General features: G+C 41.5%; 1 protein-coding gene across 4 annotated transcripts in view; it reads right to left on the bottom strand.

Moving 5' to 3' along the window:
• CNOT10 (CCR4-NOT transcription complex subunit 10) overlaps positions 1-9,674 on the bottom strand; it is a 56,120-nt gene extending 46,446 nt beyond the window's left edge. For 2 of the 4 annotated variants that reach the window (XM_024565779.3, XM_045199818.2), the window contains exons 1-2: positions 9,395-9,674; positions 277-371 (exon numbers count right to left, since the gene is read on the bottom strand). In XM_024565779.3, the coding sequence (XP_024421547.2) occupies positions 277-371; positions 9,395-9,416 (117 nt within the window). In that variant the 5' untranslated portion in view covers positions 9,417-9,674. Of the gene's footprint in view, positions 1-276; positions 372-1,510; positions 1,728-9,394 lie in introns of those variants that run through there. The other 2 variants (XM_045199817.3, XM_024565780.3) reach the window with 2 other exon arrangements.
• Between the last annotated feature and the right edge of the window lie 16,846 nt (positions 9,675-26,520).

Raw genomic sequence — 26,520 nt, 5'->3', positions numbered from 1 at the left:
CAGGGCACAAATCTAAATTTAAGACTTAAAAAGCAACACTGTAAGTGTTAAAATGTATTTATGAAAACATAAAAACTTGAGAATGGCTCAAATTCCTCCTTTTCCTTTCATCATAGTTAAATTCTAAAATGTTTTTATTTTAAAATTATACCTAGTTTCTAAACATAACCCTTGCACTGGTACAAGACAACAATTCTAAATTTAAAAAGTCACTGTGAAACAAGTCATACTTGAGAGACCCTTGCAATGGAACAGATGGAGAGAGAGCTTTCTTACCGAGAAAGCCTGGGCGGCATTGGTGGACAGCTCCTTCTCCTGATCAGTGACCCCAGAGGGCTGCTCGGTGCCTTCATGCCTCTCCGCTCCCTGATCTGCAAGTACACGGGGGTTTACAGCTCTTTAGAAACGACAGTTACGCAGGGATGTGTCCCCAGTTGTCTTCTGAGTTGTCTTCTTCCTCACGAAGTTGCCAAAGTTAGAGCTCTCTCCACGACAACGGCTAGTGTTATGAGAAAGAGGCCACTTCTCCAAAAACTTAACGAAGAAATGTTTCCCTTAGCTCTCGCTAAATTCAATGAAAACCCACCATTACATAAGGATTACAGCCCTGCCCACCACACATTAGGGCCGAGAATGTCGTGCCCCTTTATTTTTTCTTTAAACTTCATTTATTTTTAGAGAGATGGTGGGGAGAAAGAGAGGGAGAAAAACATCGATATGAGAAATAAACATCGATGGGTTGCCTCTCACACGCCCCCAACTGGGGAGCTGGCCAGCAACCCAGGCATGTGCCCTGACTGGGAATCGAACTGGCAACCTTTCAGTTCACAGGCTGCCACTCAACCCGCCAAGCTGCACTGGCCAGGGCCATGTTTCTCTTAATGTTTATATTTTTATAATGAGTATATAGTATTACTTTTAAAAAGAGTTTTATTTTTAAATGCCTACCTAAAACTAATATAAGGTTTTAGAAGTAAGATAAAGGAGTGTAGCAACTGTGAGATGCGTAAGGGGGGTTTCTAGGTGTGTGAGAACCCATTAAACTGTATGTACACTTATGATGTGGGCATTTTCATACCAACTCACCAAGGCGTTGAAGAATTCAAGTTTCTATCTATTTTCTACCAAAGGCAGGTTGGCTCATGTGGCCATTGCTATCATTATCCTCTAGGAACTACAAAAGTCTCCTGAAATCTTCCAGAAAAGGAGAGAAGCCAACTTTGAGATAAATAAATAAGCTGCAGACCCTGAAATTCCCATTTCTACCGACATTTCAAAGAGCTGAGTTTAGTGAGAGCCTTTTACATGTTAACCAACCATCATTTCATCTACATTCTTTTACATCAAGATAAGACTTAAAAAACACTTCAGTTGGAATTACTATTTTTGTTTCCCTTATTATCTCTCCACTTTTCAAGCTTTCTGCAAGGAATGGGTATTATTTGTATAATCAGTTTTTTAAATGTTTTTAAAACATTCATTTTTTTTTTTGTAACGGCTGACTTCTTACCAGAAAGAGTCTGCACATAATTCCACAGTGTGTCTTTATTTGTCCAAAAGTAGTCTCCATTGCCAATTGAAAGGGTGTAGGACCGTTCCTCCATAAGCTTGATTCTCCTTTTACTGTGGCCCAGGGAACACGGCTGACCTGCTAGGCGTATAGAGCTCTTTGGTGCGCAAACCTTGACACTCTTTAAGCCAAAAGGCTTCATTTTCAACCAAACAATTGCCTTTACGTTTGAACTAAGTAGAAAAGAAACACACTGCTTTTCCAAAACTGAAAAAAAGGCAGTTAACTGAAAGCATAGACACATTCCATTAAAAGAATGTTAATTCAAATCTGACTGGAGGAAGATCTTCCACACAAGCGACATTTTTCTAAATATAACTCCATTAATGTTCAAGAAAAGAAATTTTGTTCCAAAGGGAAAAGGATTGTTAAGGCCGAAGGACATTTGCTACACTCACGAAATAATACTGATGCCTTTGCGAAGGAAAATTTTAAATAAGGATGCTATTTCAAAGACAAATAATTCAGGTTCACCAAAGCCGCAATCTAGCTAAGGCTCCCATGCCTCACATGCGGTTTTCTATCCCTTGAACAGGTACACCTTTTGGCTTATCAAAACCCTGCATACACTGGCTGATTCTTACACACGTCAGGGAGATGACGTGGGACTGGCAATGCTGCAGACTGAGCACCCTGTCCGGCACTGCACAAGTGAAGGAGCAGAACATCAAGAACCAAGAATACATCAGCTTGCTTCGGGGAAGACAGGCAAAGCAGAACACTACCACTGCCAACGAGTATTTTTATTTTCACATCTCAGAGTAGTTTTATGTACAGAGGAAAGACTGACGCCAGTTTTCATATATTAATACTTGATTTATTAATGTTACAAATTCAAAAAGCCTAGATTTTCCTTAAACTTTAACATTCAGCTTAGACATCATATTCTATTTGGAGTTTTCATTTGAAAGGGCTGTGTTTGATCGTATTTACAAAGTTAAATGCCTTCAAACATAAAATTTTAACTACTTTAAATAATTTAATACATTCAATTGTAAGTACAACTGTTTAATTTGAAAGGGCAAAAATTTCTGAAAACAATTTACAAATCTGAGAAATTAGATTTATGAAAAGTGATACAGGTAGTCTTTTTTCCCCCCAGGCACTCTTTAATGTTAGTGCAAAGATATAAATGTAGTTAAGGTTTCAACTTATATTCATAAATATAAATCAACTGTTCACTCAATTATACATTTTAAATTGGAATCATAAGACGAAAATATTACTCTTGATTCTGAAACACTAAAAGTGGTTAAAAAAAATCAAATGTAAGCCACTACATCAATTCCCTAGTCTGAAAACTGGTAAAATGAAAAGGATGAATTAAATTTTTAGCATTTAACATGACTTTCTGGGAAGAATTACAGTTTATCTCCAGTTGATATGGAAGAGCCATTCTTTACAGAACACCAGCTAATAAATGGAGACACAGTAACAGAATTAGGGCAAGTACCATTCTGTAATCCACAATATAACAACTTATTAAGGCAGATCATCAGTGGTGGATGATTTCATGATGACAAATTATTACATCACAGAGTACTTCATTTTTAAAGATTTTACTTATTTATTTTTTAGAGGGGAAGGAAAGAAGAAAGAGAGGGAGGGAAACATCAATGTGTGGTTGCCTCTCATGTGCCCCCCCACAAGGGACCTGGGCCTGGCCCAGGCATGTGCCCTAGACTGGGAATTGAACTGGAGACCCTTTGATTCACAGGCCGGCACTCAACCACTGAGCCACACCAGCCAAGGCTGATTACTTCTTTTTTAAAAAAGAAAAACTAAGCCAATTGACATATAACATTATATTACTTTCAGGTAGATAACATGATTTTTGTGTCTATCCCATAGGTTACTTCTAATTGTAAATGGAAAAAGATGCTCCTGTTAGCATCTTAACAAATCGATCAAATTTAGCATTTAATAGTGAACAAACTGACAATATGTATTTAAAAAAAGTACAAAACTTCACCTTCAAAGTATCTTGCAAATATGTTAAATATATGTCAAATATGTTAAACCCAAATCTAATTAAGTCTGTTAAAATAACTTCAGTTCACAGAAAATGCAGAAGATAAGGAGCTAATTAAAAAATACCAGGCATGCCCTGGCCAGGTGGCTCAGTCGGCTAGAGCACAGGCCTGTGCGCCAAAAAGATCGCAGGTTTGATTCCCAGTCAGGGCACAAACCTAGGTTCAATTCCGGTCAGGATGCCTATGGGAGGCAATTGATCAATGTTTCTCTCTCTCCCTTCCTATCTAAAATCAATTAAAAAAACACTGCCTCAGGAGAGCATTAAAAAAAAACTTTTTGGAATACAAGGAAGAAACAGTCAGAGGAATCCAGAATGTGGGATGTTCTACAAGGTGATCAGTCTGTTAAAAAATCACTGTCATAAAAGAAAAAAAAAGGAATTAAGAGACATACCAAAACACAATATAGGAACTTAATTTGAAAGGCATGGCTTCTTTAAAATTTTAAGTAACATTTTTGGTTCAACTGGAGAAATCTGATATATTTAAATATTAATTTTCTGAAGGATGATAATGTTATTGTGGTTATATAGGTGAATGTCCCTGTTTTAAGAAATGCATGGTGAAATATTTAGAGACAAAGTGTCATGATGTCTATAACTCATTTAAAAAGGATTCTGTAGCTAGAGAGCGAGCAAATAAACAGAATTAAATGTAACAATTGTTGCACTAGGTGGTGGTTATATGGATATTCATTTTATTTTTTCAGCATTTTGGATATTTGGAATCGTTGGTAATAAAAAGTTGAAAAAATATCGAATGAGCACGGACTTTTGTAAGTATGTACAATGACACGTTTTAACTAGATGTGCTGTGGAGATCACTTTGCAATATATACAAGTATCAAACCATTACATTGTACAACTGAAACTAACACATCAATTACACCTCAAAAAAAAGAAATAGCAACCTCTCCTACTGCATGCTTACTGCATTTTTCAAAACTAGAAAAGATAATATGTATCTAACTATAAAGTTGTGTGATTCTATCAGGGATGTTTTTTAAAAAATAAAATTGACACAAAAAACAATGCAGAGATTCCTTATAGGACATTGAAAAAAGCAAATGGTAGGACAGCACTGCATAGTTTATTTCCTCATCTGTGTATATATGTGTGTGTATCTACTTTGCATTTAGAATTTTATTACAACTAATAGAGTAAGTGGATAATTAAGGTTTGTGTGTGTGTACATTTAAGCCAATGTGAGCTCAGGTAGGCATAAAATAGTCTGGAAGAACACACAAACTCAGTATCGGTTACCTGGAGACTGGGGTGATAGAGGCCTTCATATTTTTTTACCTTATACACTCAAAAATAATAAAAAGTTTTGGGTGTTTTAAATAAAATTAAAAAACAGCCTTGGCTTGAAGTTTTTCCATTTGTTTGTTCTTCCTGCCATTTGTACAGTCAGTCTGGCTCAAACTTTCAGAGTCTCCTTTAAGTACTGATCTCCTGATTTCCTATTATTCACCTGGTCTTTCTCTTATTCATAACACCATCCACCTTTTCCTATTAAGCCCACTGCTGCCATTCTCATAGCCCAAAATTTCAGATAAATTCAATTCTAGGGTTCTGTTTTCTAACTCCAGCCACTTTTCTCTTTTTAAATAATTATCAAAAGTAGAATCAAATAGATCATCCTAAAACATTGCTGGTATTCATTCCCTTGGCCAAAAATGATACTGGTTTTATACCATTAAAAAATACTTTATTTCTTTTTAGAGATGGGAAGGGAGGGAGAAAGAGAGGGCAGGGAACCTCCATGTGGGAGAGATATGCATCGATCCGATATCTCTCAAACACCCCCAAGGGCAGAGGGGGACCAGCCAGCAACCCAGGTGCATGCCCTGACCAAGAATGGAACCAGCCACCTTTCGGGGGGCAGGCTGGCACTCAATCCACTGAGCCACACCAGCCAGGGTGGTTTTATACCACTTTGACATGTTATACAAGGACACAAACCTTGTGAACCTTCCACTCCCCCTTCAATCTTTAACTTTGTTCGATGCCCCATCTACTCTGGGACACTCATCCCTTTATGGTTTGGTTGACACACAAGTCAGGGTGTGAGAACTGCTGGCTGATCAGTCGCTGAGAAGCCACAGAACCTAGAAACACAGGTAAATGTGTTTCCAGGAGGTTAAGTACTGACCAACTGGAAACAAAAAACTGGAAGAAGCTGGACAGATAAATCATTCCTTCTCTCACATGGACTATTTGGATGTGTAGCTTCTCCAAGTGACCTCTATGTTTCTTCCCAGCTCAAGGTGAGACAGTACCCAGGGATGGAATATATCGCATCTTCCTCTGCCTTCCTTCCTTCTCTCCATCATTCTCACTACCCTGGACTTGTACCTTCCAAATAAAAAGTTAGCACCTTAATCAGGTTCCCCTCCCCAGAGGATGTGGACTAAAATAAACACCTTACCTCAGTTCATCCTCACAAGCTACAATCCTGTGAGATAAATAAATTAGAAAGTGATTAGGAATAAATTAGGAAACTATTAGGACCCCTAATTGACAGATAAAGACACTGAAGCTTAACTAAGAACTTTTTCCAAAGAACAAGGCTTTCTGCTTATACCTTCCATACCCAGTCAGTCACAAATTCTGCCAATTTTACTCCCTAAATGTTTCTCCTATCTGCCTCTCCTCCCCATCCTACCACTACCCTAAAGCACTGTAACACTAGTCAGCCTTTTAAAAATCAGGGTCTGAGATTACCTCATTTAACCCTTTACCAACTCTGTGAGGTACATATTATCATTTCTATTCTACACACAGGAAAGCTGAAACATCAAAAAGGTTTCTTAAAATTTGCCCAAGGGGGTCTCACAAACACCAAATGGCACCACTAGAATGAACCTAGGCTGTCTGATTTCAAACCCTGTGCTCCTAACTCTTTATCAATGGTCACCTGGCTCAGTTAAAACACAAATCAGATCACATCGTGCCCTTGCTGAATTCTCCCATTCAGCAAGGCTTCCCATGCTGAATTCATTCTAATGGGAAACCACCATGCTAGTGGCTTCCCATTAGAATGAATTCAAATTGTTTCCATGGCCCACAAGCCCCGACACAAGCTATCCCCTGCCACACTTCTGACTTCATCTCTCGCCGTGTTGCCTTCGCTCGCCATGCTATAATATGTATCAAGTTCTTCCTCTATGCCAACCATTGTTCTAGGTGCTGGAGAGAGAGCATTGCTGACACAAAGTCTCTTTCCTCAAGGGGTCTTCTTGCTGTTCTTTGAACATTCCCCGTATGTTGCTCCCCCCCAGCCATGGGGGACCATTCTTTCCCCCCATGGCTGGCTCTTTATCTTTAGGGTCTCTGTTCGAATGTTACCCCTAACCAATATATTCAAAGTAGAAACTTACTCTCAGTTATCCTCCATCCTCTTACTCATTTTTCTTTTCTTCACAATATTTATCACAACTTGAAGCCAGAATTACTTATTTTGTTTAAATATATGGGCTCCTTTTCTTACCTAATGAAGAACAAGTACACAAGACCCTCCATGAAAAGGGCCCTGGGCTCAGGAGCTCACACATACAGAGCATATAGACTAGATTCTGAATGAAGAGTGTGCGCACCAGACAGAGAGGAGAAAGCAGGGCATTACTGCTCAGAAGCTCAACAGAACACAATGCTTTTCAAAAGAGTCACTTTGGGTGTGAAGAGCTAGATGGGCTGCGATAAACAAGAGCTGAAAATAGTTTGTGAAGAGCCTCACAAATGACATTACGAGTGAGATTTTGATGCACACAACAGATGGTACAGTCTTAGAACGTTTATGGGTGGGGGATGATATGATCAGATTAATGCTTTAGAAATAAAGTGAAAAGACAGCAGTGAGAAGAATGGACTGGAGAGGAAGAGACAAACATCAGTCAAGAGGCTGCTTAATGTGAAAGAGATCACATTAAGAGCCACAGCAGTTGAAATGGGCATGGAGAGGAGGAATAGAGAAATGCAAGAGTGCCACACTGAACACTCATTTACGTAATACAAATCCAACCTTAGTATAAGGGTAGGAAGTTTCCTATTTCCTAGCCTATAAACTTAAACCAACCAAAGAAACAGCCTCCTATCATTCAAGAACGTATCCTTCTACTACGGCAATTACATAGCTCTTCACAAGTGGGAGTGCCGCTGTAACAGGTCTGTCTCTAGCAGGCTGAACAATAGGTCCTCAAAGGCAGGGAGTATGTCAAATCCACCTCTTCAACATCCAAGGCAGCAGCTGGCACTCAATCTTTGTGAAAGAATGAATGGATAAGTAGAAGAATGCTGTATGACTGTGACAGGACTTGAGAACTAGATGGACTTTAACCCTAGAAAGGTCATTCTGGGAAGTGGAATGGTATGGGTTAACAGGTATGGTAAAACTGGGAAACAGAGACACTGTCCTAAATTAAGAAGAAATATGTTGGTCACCTTGGTCCAGCCTTGGAAAGGTCATGCTTATTCCCTGCCTGAAACGTTCTCCCCATCCACATATCTCTATTTCCCTCACCCCTTCTTTTCATTTAGCTCTCTGCTCAAATACCACCTCACCAGAGGCTTTCCCTGACCAGCCTACCTAAAATCTACAGCACACTCTATTATCCTCACTTTCTAAACCTTTTCTCTGTTGTTACTCTTTTTTTAACAGATTACTGGAGAGATCCTCTAATGATGTTACTTACCTGTACCTGTATTAGGATGGGCTCACTTCATTTCAAATCGAGTTTATCTGTTGGCTATTATGATCAGGACCTACTAAAACCCACAGTGCACCGAGATTTTCTCTTCCTTTCTTTTAAAAATTAATTTCACTGTAAAGTCTAAGGACCACCTCCAACTCCTCTCACTTACGTTTCTTCCAACAAAACCTGGTTACCACAGAGATTTTTTTTTTTTTTACATATTTTATTTATTTATTTTTAGAGAGAGGAGAAGGGAGAAAGAGGGAACATCAATGTGTTGGCTGCCTCTCAGGCGCCCCCTACTGGGGACCCAGCCTGCAACCCAGGCATGTGCTCGACCAGGAATGGAACCAGCGATCCTTTGGTTCTCAGGCCCGGGCTCAACCCACTGAGCCACACCAGCCAGGGCGAGATCACTAATTTCTAACTGCAAACACATGCCGCTCACGCTCCCAGAAGTAGGCAGGAAAGACTTTTATATTCCTTAATGGAAAAGATTCTAGAAATGGAGCAGTAATTCATAAACAAAATAGAGATTAAATTAATCGCACGTCAAAGAACTAGGGGGAAAAAGGCTCTAAATGCAAGATGTTGGAGAGCACAGGTCAGAGTGGCACACTATAATGTCAAATCTACTTAAAACAGTGGTTGCCTGATCAGAGGCAGACTGATGCGGCCAAAACAGCACAGGTGAGTGAGTGTTAGCGGGAGCCAGGGCTCACTGAGGCAGCTCTGAGTTCCGGGGTGAATTTTCCTTACTCTGCCTTCCCCACCGCGAAGTCGAAAACTCTATGAAGCGGCTAAGTAAATTTAGGGTTTTTTAGCCTGAGATATTCTGGACGGGGTGGGGTGGGGCAAGAATCGGCAGTAGCGACTTCAAGCTGCAGTTGGGTAAAAAACTCCTGGACCTGGGGCCCAAAGACTCACATTAGCGCCAGCCGAGGGAGGGGACAGGGAACAGAAATGCACGCCCAAGTTAACGTCGCCCTGGAGTCCCCACACCCTAGTCCCCACTCGGGGGCCCTTCGCCTCCGCGCGCAGGGTCTGCCTACCCCCGCGTGTCCTGCCTTCTCAGCGCGCAGGGCGCGGGCGCCTCACCTGCAGGTTTGTCTGCAGCCATCTTCCCGCCTCGGCTTGGGTTCTTCCCTGCAGGTGGCGTGGCCTCGACTCCAGCTGCCCCGCTGGCCCCAGTCCTGGAACTCTCAGGACGAGTCAGTGCTCACCCAGGCTCCAGGCCCCCGAGTTCCGGCCTGGAGAGTGGGCAGGCCGAGGAAGTGACGAAAGCTAGTTCGCGTCGTCTAGCAACAGCAGCAGCATCGCCGCCCAGGAGACGACACCGCATCCTGCCATATACAGCCTCCGCCCCGCGGAGCACCGGACAACGCTACTTCCGGGGGCGTTGGCCAGCGTGGGAACTGCGGCTGGCCCCGCCCCACGCCGGCGTCCCCACCCCGGCGGTGTTCGTGTGTGTGCGCGCGCGCGCCTCTGCGCGCGTGCTGGGTGGACGCGGTGGGAGCCGCGCGCCGCTGACTTTTGCTTGTCCTGGTTAAAGTACTTAAGTGTCAGAGCTCTAGTCCCTCGTCTTTTATAAAAATCGTCATAGCCATTCCTGTGTGCTAAGCACTGAACCTTGCACTTGTGTTACTTTCGCATGGATTTCCCGCGACTCTGTAAGAAAGCACTGTTGGGTTTCCCATTTAAAAACAAAACATTTTATTTTAGAATAGTTTTACACTTACAGAAAAGTTGCAAAAACAGATACATAGAATTCCCCTGTTGTGAACATCTTAATTATTAAATTACTTTCGTACATCCGTCACATCCAAGAAACTACCTTGACTGGTACATTTCTGTTACCTAAATTCAACAATTTTTTTTTTATTTTGCCATTTTCCTACCAAGTTGCCTTTCTATTCCAGGAATGGGATACTACATTACATTTACTCGTCATGTCTTCTTAGGCTATTCTTTTTTTTTTCTTTTAATTTGTCACTTTTTTTTATTGAGGTGTAATTGACATATTAGTTTCAGGTGTACAAAATAGTGATTTGATATTTGTATTTATTGCAAAATGATCACTACAATAAATCTAGTTAACATCCTTCACCATACATGATTGTAGTTACAAGTAATTTTTTTCTTGTGATGAGAACATTTTTTCTTAATATGAAGACTTTTAAGATTTTCTCCCTCGACAGTGTTCAAATATGCACTAGAGTATTGTTAACTATAGTCATCACGTTATACATTGCATCCTTCTGACTTGTTTATTTTGTAACTGGAAGTTTGTACCTTTTGATTCCCTTTGCCCAGTTTGCTCCCTCACCTCCCACCCCCACTTTTGGCAACCACCAACCTGTTCTTTGTTACCTATGAGCCTCTTTCTTTTCTTTTCGTCTTTTTTTAAAGAGTCCACATATAAGTGAGATCATACAGTACTTGTACTTCTCTATCTGACATATTTCACTTAGCATAATACTCTCTAGGTCTGTCCAGGTTGTTCTGAAGGCATCATCTTTGTCGCCTCCAGCTTTGGATACAGTCAGGCAAGGGCATGATGCTCAGAGCTGCGACAGTTAACTTGGGCCCACAAGGGGAAAACAAAAAGAATCCCAGGGAGGTCGAACTGCATCCTGACATTGTTGAGTCACTGACCCAACAATGGAATAGCCTACCTGCAGATTTCTCATCAGCGAGATAATTAATACCTGTACTAATTGAGACTTCGGGACGCTGGCAGTACAGCATCTCCTCACGTGGTATACCACTGTTGTCTCAAGAAGGCCCGTTCTGCAGGTTTTAATTCTGGCACTTTCTGGATCTTACCAGAAGATATCACAAACTGTAGGTTTTCAGAAGATATCACAAACTGTAGGTTTTCAGATCAAGCTTGCACACACATAGGGAATGACAAATACTGCAATACATCACAACAGCCGTCTGACAGACAGTGATGGTGAAATGCTATGGGATTGTGAGAAGCCCGTCAATTTCAGAGACGATAAAAGGATTGTGTTTTAGAATCAGTGAAAATATGGTGAATCTTTCCTAGAAGCCTCTTACCCAAAAAATTTCCTTAGTTCTCCTTGGTGAAATTGGTTGCCTGCCCACCATCGAGCAATTTACTGGCAAAAAGAAAGGCAATTCCAAACCATGCTTTGGTTTCATCACGATGTGTCCTTAAGACATTTCTGCCTGGGGATCAGGGTTTCATGGACCAGGAGGAATGGGGAATGGCTGCTGACAGGACAACCTCTTATTACATTACCTCAATTTATTTATCTCTTCTTTCCTCGGCAGACATTAAAGTCTTTTCCAATTTTCAGTTTGCAAACATGGCTGCAGAGCTCATTCCTGAACACGCAGGCAGTTAGAAGAGTTTCTCTAGAATAACGCTGTACCCATGTTTTTTTTTGGGGGGGGTGGGGGGATTTCATCGTGAAACTTTCCAAACATACTGAACAGTAGAAAGTATAACAAACTCCCCGTGTCCATCTCCTAGCTTCATTTTACCATATACTAGTTTTCATCTACCCTTTCCTCCTTGTTATGTTTTGTTGCTGGAGTATTTTAAAGCAAACCCCAGGCATCATATCATTTGCCTCTAAATACTTCAGTATGCAACTCAAAAAGAAAAATCCAAATATTTTCTTGCGTAACCACAATGCCATTATCACATCTAACAAAATTAAAGATATTCCTAAATATTCAATTACCAAGCCTTACTCAAATTTCCTTTATTGTATGATTTTTTGGGGTACTTTCTGTTTGGAATCAGGATCAAACAAGATCATTTTGATTATTATGTCTCCTGTGTTTCTCGTAAGTCTTATGTTTCTTTTAATCTAGAACAGCCCCCTCCCATTTTATTATTTCTTTCATTTACTTGTTGATGAAATTAAGGTCCAATATAAAATCCCTCCTTTGGGATCTGCTGTATTGCTTTCTCGTGGACTTCATCCTTTGTGCTCAATATTTCCAGTTCTAAAGGCCTGATTATGTTATGATTTAAATTTTTTTTCCTGAGATTCCTTCTTCGGTGGCGATTTCTTCCTGCTCGTACTATCTGCACCCGTATCAGAAGGTGTGTATTAGTTGCCTCACTTTTTGTGACATAAAGATGGATTCTTGGGTTCAGATAGTGACAGCCTGGTTTTGTTTCCTATCCGCCTTTCTCCTAGTGGTTTTAGAAGCATTACTGACCAATGCCTGAATCAGTTATGTCACTAATAATTGAAATAATGTTTCAATTTGGATGCTTGTCCTGAGTACCTTCTTAAGTTTTATACCCTATGACCCTCTTGCCTTTACCTTATTTCCAGTCCTAGACAGAATTCTTCTGCGCTGAAAATCTTTCCCTTATCCACAGGGGTATTCAGTTACACTGAAATTCAGTTTATATCAGAAGGGCGGGATGAATGTTTAGTTCTTTCCCTGTAATTATCCATTTTCAGGGGAATAGGTTTGATGTTCCAGCAATCTCCAAGACTATTTCCTTTCTAAAAAATTATTCTGAACTCATGGCTTTTTATATATTCAATATGTTTTAATCAACTGCAGTTCTTCGTCTTTTTGAAATGAAAATTATTCCATGTGTGTCTGTGGGAGCATGCAACCCCAGTGATTGTCCGTTATTATAATTCTTCCATGCTGTTAATCCTCTAATTTAGTTGCTGTTGTATATGTGTTTTAGATATAGTCTCGTGTTCACCAGCTTCTTTAAAAAAAAACCAGCTATTTTGAGATATAATTCATATACCACACAATTCATTCCTTTAAAGTGTACAGTGTGGTGAGTTTTAGTACATTCACAAAGTTGTGCAACCATCACCACTAACTCCGCATCACACCCAGAAGAAGCCCTGTACCCATTACCCGTCATTTCCTCCTCACCTCCAGCCACTAGTCTGCTTTCTGTCGCTAATCGACCATTTGAGGATTTGCCTATTCTGGGTATCACATATAAAGATAACCATCACACAGTGTGAACCTTTGGTGAACCCTGGGTTTTCTTACTTAACACAATATTTTCAAGGTTTGTTCATGTTGTAGCACGTATTAGTAGATGTTCGTTGCAAGTATAGTGTAATATAATAGATTTTTTTTATTGATCTTATATCCTGCAATCTTGATGAACTGGTTATTAGTTCTAATAGTTTTTCAGTTAATTCTTTAGGATTTTCTATATACAAGATCATATCACCTGTGAATAGAGATAGATTTACTTTCTCCTTTCCGGTCAGGATCCTTCCCCCCCCATCACACACACAATTTCTCTGGCTGGAACTTCCAGTACAATTTTTTCCAACACTGACCCAGAATCAAACTGGCAACTGACCAGTTCACAGGCTGGCACTCAATCCACTAAGCCATACCAGCCAAGGCAAACATCCAGCACCTTTAAACATTACATTAGTTATGTGTTTTTGGTAGTTGTTCTTTATTAAGATTAAGGAATTCCGTTCTATTGTTGGGAGTATTTTTCTTTTTCTTTTTTTTTAAAGATTTTATTTATTTATTTTTAGACAGGAGGAGGAAGAGAGGCAAACATCAATGTGTGGTTGTCTCTCCAGCGCCCTCTACTGGGGGCCTGGCCTGCAACCCAGGCATGTGCCCTACACTGGGAATTGAACGGGTGACCCTTTTGTTTGCAGGCGCTCAATCCACTGAGCCACACCAGGCTGGGCTGTTGAGTGTATTTTTCATAATGAGGTGTTGAATTTTGTCAAATGCTTTTCTGGGTCTAGTGGCATAATCATGTGGTTCTTGGTTTTTTCATTTTATTGTTAGGATTTATTACAGAATTGCTTTTCAGATGTTAAACCAAATTGCATTCCCAGGATAAATCTCACTTGGTCTTGGTGCATAATTTTTATGTTGCTGAATTCAGTTTGTTGGTGTTTGAGTGACCCTGTTTTTCTCTTTATGTGCTTTAATTACCACTCTGTTCAAATTCAGCAGTAAAGAGTGAACCCATAACACCCTAGGCACCCCATTCTTGACCTTAATAAAAGCAGAACCCAAGGTCTGTGCTCTCTCTCTCTTTCTTTACTGTGACCTTACTGTGGGGCCGTGGGTGGGCTGTGTACTCTTCAGGATCTGTGAGTAATAAACCTTGTTTTTCCAAAGTTCTTTGATGGTTGTTGCTGAGGTGCCTGTTGCAATTGTAACAACTGCAAGGGCTGGTCCAGTTGCAACACCAGGGAAACCGCGAGTGCCCCCTCCCCCCATTTCTAGCCAATAGCACCACTGTGTATAGGCTGAGACACAAAACAAATGGCTACTTTTAAGGCCTTGTTTGTTAAAGCTGACATCTAGTTGCTATCACATGCAGTATCTGTTGCCCATTTTCCCCCCCAGTGTATAAGTCGTACTTTCTTGTCTCTCTTTTCACCCAATCCTCCATCTTGCTGCCTGGAATGTGAATGTGATGGCTGGAACTCCAACAGCCATTCTAGACCACGAAGACAAGAGTCCTAGGAATGGAGGAATGGAAAGCTTAGAGAACCTGTGTTCCTGATATCTTAGAGACTCTCCACATCAGCTCCAGACTGCATCTGTGTGTATGTGTGAAAAGAAAACCTTGTCACATGCAAGGCTTATTCATTAATTTGGATTTTCTATCACATGCAGCTGAAATTAACCCTAACTGACTCAGGGTCTAAATTAAATTAAGTAAATAGATCTGATTTGACTTTTCCATGTGTACTTTAAATGTATTATTTCAATTATTCATATGCCCCTGTAATCCTATAATAGGTTTAGGATGAAAGCCCTAAGTTTGTTACAACCTTTGGTGCTGTAACATAGTCAGGGCTAATATATGAGGTCTGCCCAGAAAGTATCCAGACGCATACTATGAAAAATAGAGACATTTATTGAAAAAGATACATGAAACATTGTACATAGGACAATAACACCTCAGTCCCCTTCAAAGTAGGCACCTTGGGACCTCACACAGTTCTCCCAACCCCCATTAGCTGCCCCATCGTATTTTCCTGAATCTCATCAACAGTCTGAAATCTCGTCCCCTTCAAAGGTAAGTTTAGTTTTGGGAAAAGCCAGAAGTTGCAGGGAAGAACCAAATATGGGCTATAGGGGGACTGAGTCACCTGAGTGATTTTATGTTTCACAAAAAAATTCTGCACGAGATGTGATGAAGCTGCCAATCACCAGTTGCCCATAGCTGCAGCTTCTAAATCATCGGAATAGTTGCTGCATAGGAATGTTCAAGCTCAACGCAAACTTTGGTGCAAATTTGCAGGTACTTGCTCAGTCATTTTGAATATGACAGCCACACAGCACACATGCTCACTCAATGGCATCTACCACCCCCACTGACTAGCACAGTGAAGTCGCCATTGTTCATGCATGCGCATTCCAGTCCACTCTCCTTGGCTGCCAGGTTACATGGATGTCGCACAAATGGTTCTCGTTATATTAACAAGGGTTGGACTTTTTCCAGACAAGACTTCTATACAGTCGGTGTTCACATGTATGGTCGTACTGGTTGTTTACAGCTGACTCCAGTACTGAATGAGAAGTGCCTGTGCTACATTAGTTGTTAAATATTATGAAAATCACCCCAAGTAAGAATTGCATTCATTGATTTACACATTTAACAAATAGTTACAGAATGTATTGTATGAGGCATTGATTCAATAGAGAATGAAAAGGCACATGGACCCAGTCTACCTTTAAACCAATGAGGCTATAGATATCATCAAAAGAGCCATATATGTGTACACACATTTGAATATATTATGGCAAATAAGAGGCAGGAGGACCAGAAAAATATTCTTCCGAGAGTGCATATTTGAGGGATGTGACCTAGTTGGGAGGTCAGGGAGAACCTGAGGAAGCTGAGATCTGAAGGATGGGTAGAAGGTATCAGGTAAAGGGAAGAGCAGGGGCAAAGGCCCTATGGTGAGAGGGATCATAGTGGGTGTCGGGGATGAACACACATCCAGTGTGGCTTTAGCAGATGGAGAATGAGGTCCACGAGGCTGGGGGGATCCAGACTGTGCCTGGGCATACAGACTACATTGAAGAGCTCCATAAGGATTACTGTCCTCTATCACCTAATGTCCAGTGTTTTCAAAACCATGATTTTTCATCTGTTTTGCCCTTTTGTTGTTGTTTTCTCTACCTTTTCCTTAATGATTACCTAGTATTCCATGGTCTGGCAGTGTCTTGGTTTATATAGCAAATCCTCCACAAGGATCATTGAGATATTTTCTAATTTTGGCTACTTCAAACAGTGTTATAATCAACATCAGATACATGTAACGGCTCTTCCTTTGTGGGACAGTTGTGCAGACGTACATCAATAGAAGGGGTTGATGGAAGAAAAGCCAAATGCAGACACTCTTTAGGTAAATTAAACAGGGTTTTACTCTTATGGTCATTTGTCTTTCCCAAACCTGCTGTCTGTCCCTCATTCCAGTCCAGCCTGCTTTGGGAACTCCAAGTCTGTCAGGCAGGTCTGTACCTGTAAATCCAATTGTGAATTGTTCAAGGGCTTTTTGTGTTTATCACTTCTGGGCCATTGCATATTAAGAGGTGAGGTTAAGCAACTGTTTTCAATGTTCCTGCTCTATCGATGACAGTTCTTAACTGGTCTCTGAACCCGTTCCAACAGAAGGGAGGCCGATCTGCCCAAGGCACGTAGGAATTCTCTAGGAGCCTCATTTTCTCACCCACTGCTTGTCGGCTGTATTGATGAATGTCACAGTTGGCTCCAGCTGAAGGAAAGCCAAGCCCAACTACCCTCACTGGGTAAGTCAAACAGGTCCTACATACCTAGGGGAACCAGAAGGAAACGAGCAGAGTCAGAAAACAGCATGCTGGAGAGCAGCATTCTTTTGGAGAGAGTAAAACGCTGGCTTCAGAACCTAAGAAGATCTCACCATAAGCGTGTATGTGCTGGCAGTGGGGGTGAGTTGCAGATGGAAGGATCTAGATAAAACTGGGTTACATTAGGCTTTCAGGAAGCTCAGCTGTCCCTCTGAGGCCCAGCCCTCTGTGTGTATACATCAGCCTGGACATGTGCTGGACCAGTGGTCCTCACCAGATCTGGGGTTGAACAATATGCAGTGGTACTGTGGGCACCATTCCAGTGCCCCCGGCACGAACAGTCTTTACTCATCACCCTCCCAGACCTCGGGTAAATCCAGCTGGGTCTAAAATGTTCCTGAACTCAGAGCTGGGGGCCCAGAACAAGGCTCTGTTCTGGAGTCTCTGGATCTTCCAACAGATCCTTAGACCAGGTGAACAGCTTAGCTGCAGGCATCTAGGGTCAAAACGTAGAGTCTTTTTTCACCATCCATACTTGGGAAATGCCTCTCACAACCTCCGCCTGTTTCCACAGCCACTGCTACCACCTGTCTCAAGACCTCATCACACTAAGCCTCAGAATTGGCCTCAGAAATGCCCTTCATGGCCCCTGGCTCTACACACTTCTCAAATGTGGCTTACACTACAGATGTTTTGGACAGCGCCAGTTTAGACCTGTGCAACTGCTTGTGTTACATCCTTGGGTTGAAAACATGAATTTACCATTGACCACTAGGTGGCACCCTATACAAATTATACTATATTTAAGGTAGGCATGTTAGATAGCATTTTTTGAGAATGTCTGATCTGACCAGGAAAATGCCAATGTCATGTGTCTTCTCCTTATGCAGCTGGTCTAGTCTTAGAACTTTGCCAACCGGGAGGATGCCTTCCACCTTTGCCCTTTCATTGATCAGTAAGGTGCAAGGAGGAACAACAGGACCACAAATCCTTTCCTTAAACCCCTATGCAGCTGGACCTTGCTCAATTGCATCAAAGCCTCTGTACTGTACACTCTGTGAAGGCTGTTGCCCCAGCAGAGTATTATAAGATACAGAGGATCTTCCAGTCAGGAAAGTGGAGGGAGGACCAACAGTCCCACCAGTTAGTAAGACATAGCAGCCTTGCTAACTCATGCGGGAATCCCCTGCTGGTTTGCATTTCGTTTAACTTCTTTGAGCAAAAACCAGAAAGTGAAAAACTAGAGAGGTGTGAAAAGATACTTAGTGTTAACCTACTTTGGGTGTGGGGAACTAAAAAGGGTTCTTTCCTTCTGATCACAAACCTTAGGTTTATGAGTAGAGAGCAGACTTCATTCAGAATTTGATAAATAAAGTGGCAGTGACTGAGGTCAGCTAGGTGCCATCGCCAGGCAAAGTAGACTGTTGCTCTGACCCAGGGTAAGAAGGAGGCCAGCTGAGGAAATGCAAAGCCACAGACCAGCGGGGGAGGCCCAGTCCATGCGGAAACCAAGGAGCAAACCTGGCGATGAGAGGAGGGTGTGAGAAGTAACGGCCAGAAGCACAGGCCCAGCTCTGTCCTGCAGAAGCAAGTGCCCTGCGCTGCACACGTGACTGCCCTTCCTTGTGGCAAATATGTCACAGCTGCTGCTTTCATCCAGGCCTTCTTTTCTTTGTCTGTCAGATAAGGAGGTTCAACTAGGTAATGCAGGGGAAATAGGAAAGACAGAAATGGAGCAAAATGATGACCGGGTGTCTTCAATGGGAAATGGGCAGACATTATCTAAACACATCCCTCTGGGTTACCTAATTCTACGGAGTTTCTGTGCCTTTCAGCTGATAGCAAAGCAGATCATTCTTTCCACAGACATGCACATAAATGTTGATATGTGGAAATGCAATTGAATTCCTTCTCTCCTCGTGTTCTTCCAAACTTGTCCTGTGTCATGTGTGTCCACTTGGGGCTCTCTGTTGGCAGAGTAGCTATGGCTTACCACACAGGGGTGGTCACCCCTAGCATCACAGTACAAGAAGTGATGGTAGAGGGAGACTTAGGGGGCAGCCTCGAGAGCAAATTACACGTGGGAGAGGGAATTCTGAAGGGGATCCTCGCAGATCTGGAATAAATCTTATCCCCTTTCCTTCCTTTCTCTCTCTCTTTCTTTCTTTTTTACTGTGATACCCTTAAAAATAAAAAGCCAAAGTGAGGAAACCGGTATTTGAGATCAAAGAACAGCTACTTGGGAAGCACTGATTCAAACAGAAGCCCAAATAGAGTTCTAATGATTAAGAGGTAAGGGCAAGTATTTATAAGAAAAGGAAGGGAAATAATTCCATGAACAGAAGGAAGGACTTTCTATAGATGCAAATGAGCTAAGCTGTTCTTTAGCTATACATGGTGGTGCTAATTCTAAGGAATTCCCTTAATTTTCAGTCCTGTAGTCAGGATGTCAGCTTTACTGGTAGCTTTACAGGTAGTTGTTTAAAATACAATGTTGGTTTGGCCCAATCCCACGGTTTCTGGCCCACTTCAAACATTCCCAAGATGTGAGGAGTAAGATGTACAAGGCAATTCCTCTGGGGTGGCAGCTCTGACTCCATTCTGGAATAGCTCTATTTATATCCTTTTCCACAACAGTGTATCTTTGATCAGCTAACTCTATAACCTGGAGACAAAGAATATTTATAGAAGCTGGTATCTTAGCCTGGTTCCCCTGAACTGACAGCTGACCATTAAAGCTTATGTGTTAAGTCATTTACTTGGGAATGTGATTTCAGGAGGCGTGGGTGAAAACAGGGATGGAGGCAAAGCCAATAGAAGGATGCATTATTACATTGACTGTCACTCTGGGTGACCGGTTGCTCAGTCTTCTGAGAAGCCTTGTGAAATTCATACCCAAACTGTCCAACTTCAGGGAGTCTCTGAGATCTTGCTCCCTGGTATATGTCATCAGTTTAGCTTAAATGAACTCATAACACTTCTCAAAAACAAACAAAAAATTTTCCAACTTGGGAATGAAAAGGAAAACATTTGTATACCAAGTCCTGTTTCCTATGAATCAAAGGTTGCTCCTTGGGGCACTAGCTTCCCTCACACAGAAGTGCTGAACTGGTCTGGAGAGGACAGTACTGGAAATAAAAGGCTTGGTCAGTACCTGAGGAAGCCTGTGTGCAAGTGGCCACTGCAGCAGGGTTTAAGCAAAAGGCAAGCCCAAGGTAGCAGTGTGTGAATAAATGCTTCACGACCAGCTTTCGGAGATAGGAAAGAAGCCCTGATTTGTAACATTGGCCAACATCCATGATATAAATCCTCCCACCATGGCCAACTTCAAGGTACTAATGTGATGTCACTGAAGACAGAGCTGGGAAGAGGTGTGCAGAATGACCCTTATGAGCCAGTAGGAGCCAGCCAGCTCCAGGGCACCTCTGGAAAAGGGTTTGGAGTAGTGCCCAAGCCTTGCCTGGCGCCCTTTTACTCAGATTCTTACGGTTGCACTCAAATTAGCTTAAGATTTTAAAGTATTTTAAGCAAAGAGGAAATGCATTGGCTCGCGTGATTAAGAGCAGCAGAGGTGGAGCTGACCAGGTAGCTGCTCACAAAACGTAGGTGAAATGTGTGTTTTCATCATCCGCCTCTGTCTTCTTCCTGTTGGCTCCATTCCCCGGCAATCTCTTCCCCCACAGCAGCAAAATCACCTTCAAGTTTACATGTCACTATCTTTTCAAATCTCTAGTGCACTTTTCTATGGAGTTTTTTCTTCTCTGTGTAGTATTGCCTAGGTCTGTGATTGAAATGGTCTAGAAACAATGACAAATAAACCCAGTGGAGACGAGCACCATTAGCACCTAGAGTGTGGTTTTCAAAGACCATTTCCCACTGGGAAAATAAAGGCTCTTTGGGGAAATGGTTGTTTCCAAATTTGGAATAAAATATAAAATGTAGAAGATAAGCCTGGAACACCAAATCATGTGAGCTAGTAAGGAAGCTGTCCAAGAGGCTGATGTCAAAAGTATTCAGAAACCAACTTGAAGAGGCTGCACTGGTCAAATACAAGACAATCGGAACATTAAACAGATGCAATGGATCAGAACATATAAAATAGATTTAAATCTGTGAGTTTATGGTGGTGCTCAAAAAATATTAGTGACTGGGCCCTGGCTGGTATGGCTCAGTGGATTGAATGCCGGCTTGGAAACCAAAAGGTCACTGGTTCAATTCTCAGTCAGGGCACATGCCTGGGTTGCTGGCCAGGTCCCCAGTAGGGGGTGCATGAGAGGCAACCACACATTGATGTTTCTCTCCCCGTCTTTCTCCCTCACTTCCCCTCTCTCTAAAAATAAATAGATAAAACCTTTAACAAAATTTTTTTAAGTGACTGTTTCAGGATGTTAGTGAACAAATGCATCAGGAAAACTTGAAAATAAAGGTAAAGAATCAGCTATGTCTGCTGCCTTCCTGGTACCTCTACTTGGTACTGTACCTGTATGTGGCCAAATGGTACATGGAGAGAAATGTTCTTTATAGAATTATTCCAGCTAATACATGAAGAAGAAAGGACAAAGTTAAAATATTACTATATTGCAACTCCTAATGGAATAATGGATGTAGTATTGATCAACAGTTGATCATAAGAGAGACGACCAGTCATTATGTGCCTATTAATTGGAAAACACAATATGACCCGTGAGGAAGTCTTGCACCCCCCCCCAAGAAAACATATTAAACCTCTAGATCCAACTATAGGAAATACACAGGACAGAGAAACATGCTACATACACTGTGAGGAATGAAATCAGCAAAATCTAGCCAGAATTGTCTAATAAAACTCTCTGTAATGATGGAAACATGCTATATTTGCACTCTCCAGCCATTGGTCAACGTATTGCACAGACCTAGCTGTAAACCAGATATGAACTTTTCCTTTCTCCGAAGCTGGCCATAAGAAGCTCTCCGTGAGGCCGTGGGTGTGGGCTGATGGAGGGGCGCAGTGCAGCAGGCCTGGGTGCCAGAGGAGCAGCGGGCGCTGAGCAGCGCTGACCCACCTGCTTGCACACCTTGTTTGTGCCTTCTAGACCCGCGCCAATCTGACCTCGAACACGCCACACCATCTGAGGACGGACTGCCGTTGGCATGTCAGAGAGCACTCACTTCATAGTGTTACATGATTTCCCACAGTCTAGCATTCAGTCTCTCTCAGGGCGTAGGGGCAAACCAGAAATTTTCCTGAAAGGAGAATAGGGAATAGCAGGAGAGGGCATGGCTTTGCTCCCCAAACATACCTATCTATGCTGTAATTTTCCCACTGGGGCTCGCCAGGGTCTTTGTCTGGCACTTTTATTTACCGACGAACACTTGAATGCTACGCTGTGTCACAAGGCCCAAGTGACAGCGTGGCATGCACCACAGCCTGGATTTGCTGCATAGTGTATTTTTTGAATTAAAAATTTATTTTCGATTACTGTTGACATACAATATTATATTAGTTTTAGGCACACAACATAGTAATTAGACATTTATATGACTTATGAAGTGACCACCCCGATAAGTCTAGCACCCATATGACACCATACATAGTTATTACAATATTATGGGGCATAGTGTTTAAATGTTCTGGGACTCCACTCAAAACTGGGTTTTGTAATGTTCTTTATGGCAAGTGGGTTGGAGCATCGCATTCAAATATGGTGTAATTTTGCCTTCAAAATCCAAAAGAAGCTAAAACTATGAAACTTAGAAGAAAAACACGCATAAGTCTCTGTGACCTTGGACTAGGCAGTGATTTCTCAGATATGACACTTAAAGCACAGCAACCAAGGAAAAATCAGATGAACTGGACATCATCAAAACCATGAACTTTTGTGTGTATCAAAAGACACTGTCAAGAAAATGAAAAGACCGCTTACAATGGGAGAAAATATGTGCAATCATGTATCTGGTAAAGGTCTGGTATCCATAATATATAAAGAGCTCCCACAACTCAACAACAGAAAACCACCCAAAGATATCCAAATGGTTGATAAGCACATGACAAGATACTCAGCATCATTAGTCATTAGAGAGATGCGAGTCAAAACCCTAACGAGACACCACTTCACTCCCACTAGCATGTCTACAATAAAAAAGACAGGCAATAGCAAATGTTGGTGAGGACGTGGAGAAATTAAAACATACACTGCTGGTGGAAATGTCAAGTGGTACAGCCACTTTCAAAAGAAACTTGGCAGTTCCTCAAAAACATAAACATAGTTACCATATGATCTAGAGTTCCATTCATAGACATATACCCAAGAACATTGAAAACATGTTACCCCAAATGCTTATATATAAACGTTCACAGCAACATTATACTTAATAGCCAAAAAATGGAAACAAACCAAATGTTTGTCAACTGATGAATGGAAAAACAAAGTGTGGTGTATCCACACAGCGTAATACCATTGGGCCATAGGAAGGAAGAAAGTACTGACACTCACAAATGGGCAAATGTACAGATACAGAAAGTAGATCGGTGGTTGTCAGGGGTGGGGGAAGGGGGGTTGGCGAGTGCCTGCTAATGATATGGGAGTTTCTTTTTTGGGGAGATGTAAATATCCTGGAATCAGCGGTGATGATTGCACAACTGTGAATAAACTACAAACCATTCAGTTGTATTTCACTCTTCTTCAACCTGAACACAGTTCTTCGGTCTTCCTTTGACACCTCTGAAGAATATAGGTCATTTTGTCAAGTATCCCTCTATTTGAGTTATTTGAAGTTTCTTCGTGATCAGCTTCCAATTAAGCACAGTGGGGCGGAAATGATACATTATCTCAATGTGTCATTTTAGGAGGCACTTGGTATCATTCTTCCTGTGGTCGGTTTGTCCCAATGTTGGTGATGTCAACTGGATCACTTGATAAAGGGGGTGTCTGCGGGTCTTGCTACTGGCAAGTTATATTTTCCCCTTTACAGTTCATATGTAATTTGTGGGGACTGATACTCTGATACTATGTAAATAACATATTCCCCACCAAACTTTCATTCACTAGTGTTAGCATCATTTCCTGATGTTCTCTATCCCCTGTGGTTTACAATGACTTGTTCCAACTCCAACTAGAAGCTGTTTAAATATGTTATTCTCTTAATCCTAAATTAATACTGATTGCTCTAAAAAAAGTAAAAAAAAAAAAAAAAAGTCCTGCTCCGGCTGGGTGGCTTCATAGGTTACAGTGTCAACCTGATATGCCAAGGCTGTGGGTTTGATCTCTAGTCAGGGCACATACAAAAATCAACCAATTAAGCATAAATAAGTGGAGCAAAAATCAATGGTTCTCTCTCTCTCTCTTTCTCTCTCTCCATTTCTCTCCCTTCCCCCCCCAAAATCAATCAATAAAAATAAATAAATAAATATAATTTAAAAAGTCCTGATACTCCGAATTACATCTTCTGATCACGAGAGAGGCATTCAGGCTGAGAAAAAGTTTGATATGAAGAATTAAAAAAACAGCAGGGTGCTTGCTCCTTTCTGTTCTCTTTTGTTTCCAAGTGTAAGCTCTGTGTCTAGACATAGAAGTAAACACACAATTGTTCAGTGTAATTATATCTACACTGTTTATTGGGGCTGAATCAGTCTGGTGGGGGAGGATAGACTAATGAAGAGGTTAACACTACTCCTTCCCACTCAGGCCCAGATTGGAAAAAGTACAGCTTTGGAAACGTAAACTAATGGTTTCAGTGTCTTCACTAAGCCCATCATTTGACTTCCTTTTATTGTGGTCCTGGGCTGGTGAGTGCAGACTTGCAATGGAGCCAGTGGCTCAGGAGACAGTCCGGATGCATAATAAAATACTGCAGGAGCAAGTGATTGGGTCCCACTAGCTGGGGCTCACAGCCTCCCCCTTTCCTGGCTGTCTGTGACCTTACCTTCACCTTTCTAAGCCTGTTTACTCATCTGAAAAATGGGAAGAATGGTGATCATTGTTTAGCAGATTAAATGAGATAACACATTGAAGCACTTGATGTGGGGTTGGCACTTAGTAAGAACTCCACAGCGTTTGTCGTTATCATCATTATTTTGAGCAGTCTGCACTGGGCTGAGGTATTTCACTGACAAGGTTTTTATTTATTTACTTGTTCATTCATTCATTCATTCTAAAGATTTTATTTATTCATTTTTAGAGAGAGGGGAAGGGAGGGAGAGGAACATCAATGTGTGGTTGCCTCTCACATGCCCCCTACTGAGGACCTGGCCCACAACCCAGGCATGTGCCCTGACTGGGAATCAAACTGGCGACCTTTTGGTTCGCAGCCTGTGCTCAATCCACTGAGCTACACCAGCCAGGGCTGTTTATTTTTTAAATAATTATTTATTTTTTTCAATCACAGTTGATGTACGATATTATATTAGTTTCAGGTGTACAACCCAGTGATTAGACACTTATGTAAGTTACTAAGTGATCACCCCGATAAATCTAGCACCCATCTGACACCACACACAGTTATTACAATATTATCGACTCTGCTCCCCATGCTGAACTTACATCCCCATGGCCATTCGGTAACTACCAATTTGTACTTCTCAATCCCTTCACCTTTTTCACCCGTCCTCCAAGACCCCCTCCCCTCTGGCAACCATCTCAATGTCTTCTATATCTGTGAGTCTGTTTCTATTCTGCTTGTTGGTTTATTTTGTTTTTTAGATTCCACATATAAGTAAAATCACATGGCATTTGTCTTTCTCTGTCTGAATTCTTTCACTCAGCACAATGCCCTCTAGGTCCATCCATGGTGTTGCAGATGGCAAGATTTTATTCTTTTTTTTTTTTTAACGGCTGAATCATATTCCATTGCATATATGCACCACTTCTTCTTTATTCATTCATCTACTGATGGACACTGGGGCTGTTTTCATATGTTGGCTACTGTAAATAATGCTGCAGTGAACATAGGGATGCTTATGTCTTTTCGATACAATGTCTTGTGTTTCTTTGGATAAATACCGCAGTGGATTTGCTGGGCCCTTCTTTGTCACTTCTTATAGCCTTTATTTTAAAGTCTATGTGGTTTGCTGTAAATATTGCTACTCTTGCTCTTTTTTTTCTTTTCCATTTTCATGAACTATCTTTTTCCATTCTATTACTTTCAATCTGCATGTGTCTGTTGATCTGAAGTGAGTCTGTAGCAGGCAGCATTACAAGGGTCTTGTTTTTGTTCTTTCTTAAGGTAGGCGGTGTTGGTAGATACAGAATAGATCTGGCTTCATCTGGACCAACAAGGAGAAATCCTATGTGGTCTTGATAATAATGGCCAGTATATTTTTTAGAGCCCTTACTCAGTGCGCAGCGCTGTTTAAATACTTTACAGCATGAAGTCAGGACTCTTCACCAAAAGCCTATGATGAAGGTTGTTTCGCAGATGAGATGTCTCAGGCGCAAAGAGGTCACAGCTAG

This window comes from Desmodus rotundus, chromosome 8 (genome assembly GCF_022682495.2).
Source record: "Desmodus rotundus isolate HL8 chromosome 8, HLdesRot8A.1, whole genome shotgun sequence".
NCBI classification, from domain to species: domain Eukaryota; kingdom Metazoa; phylum Chordata; class Mammalia; order Chiroptera; family Phyllostomidae; genus Desmodus; species Desmodus rotundus.
This window is presented reverse-complemented; position numbering and strand designations above follow the sequence as displayed.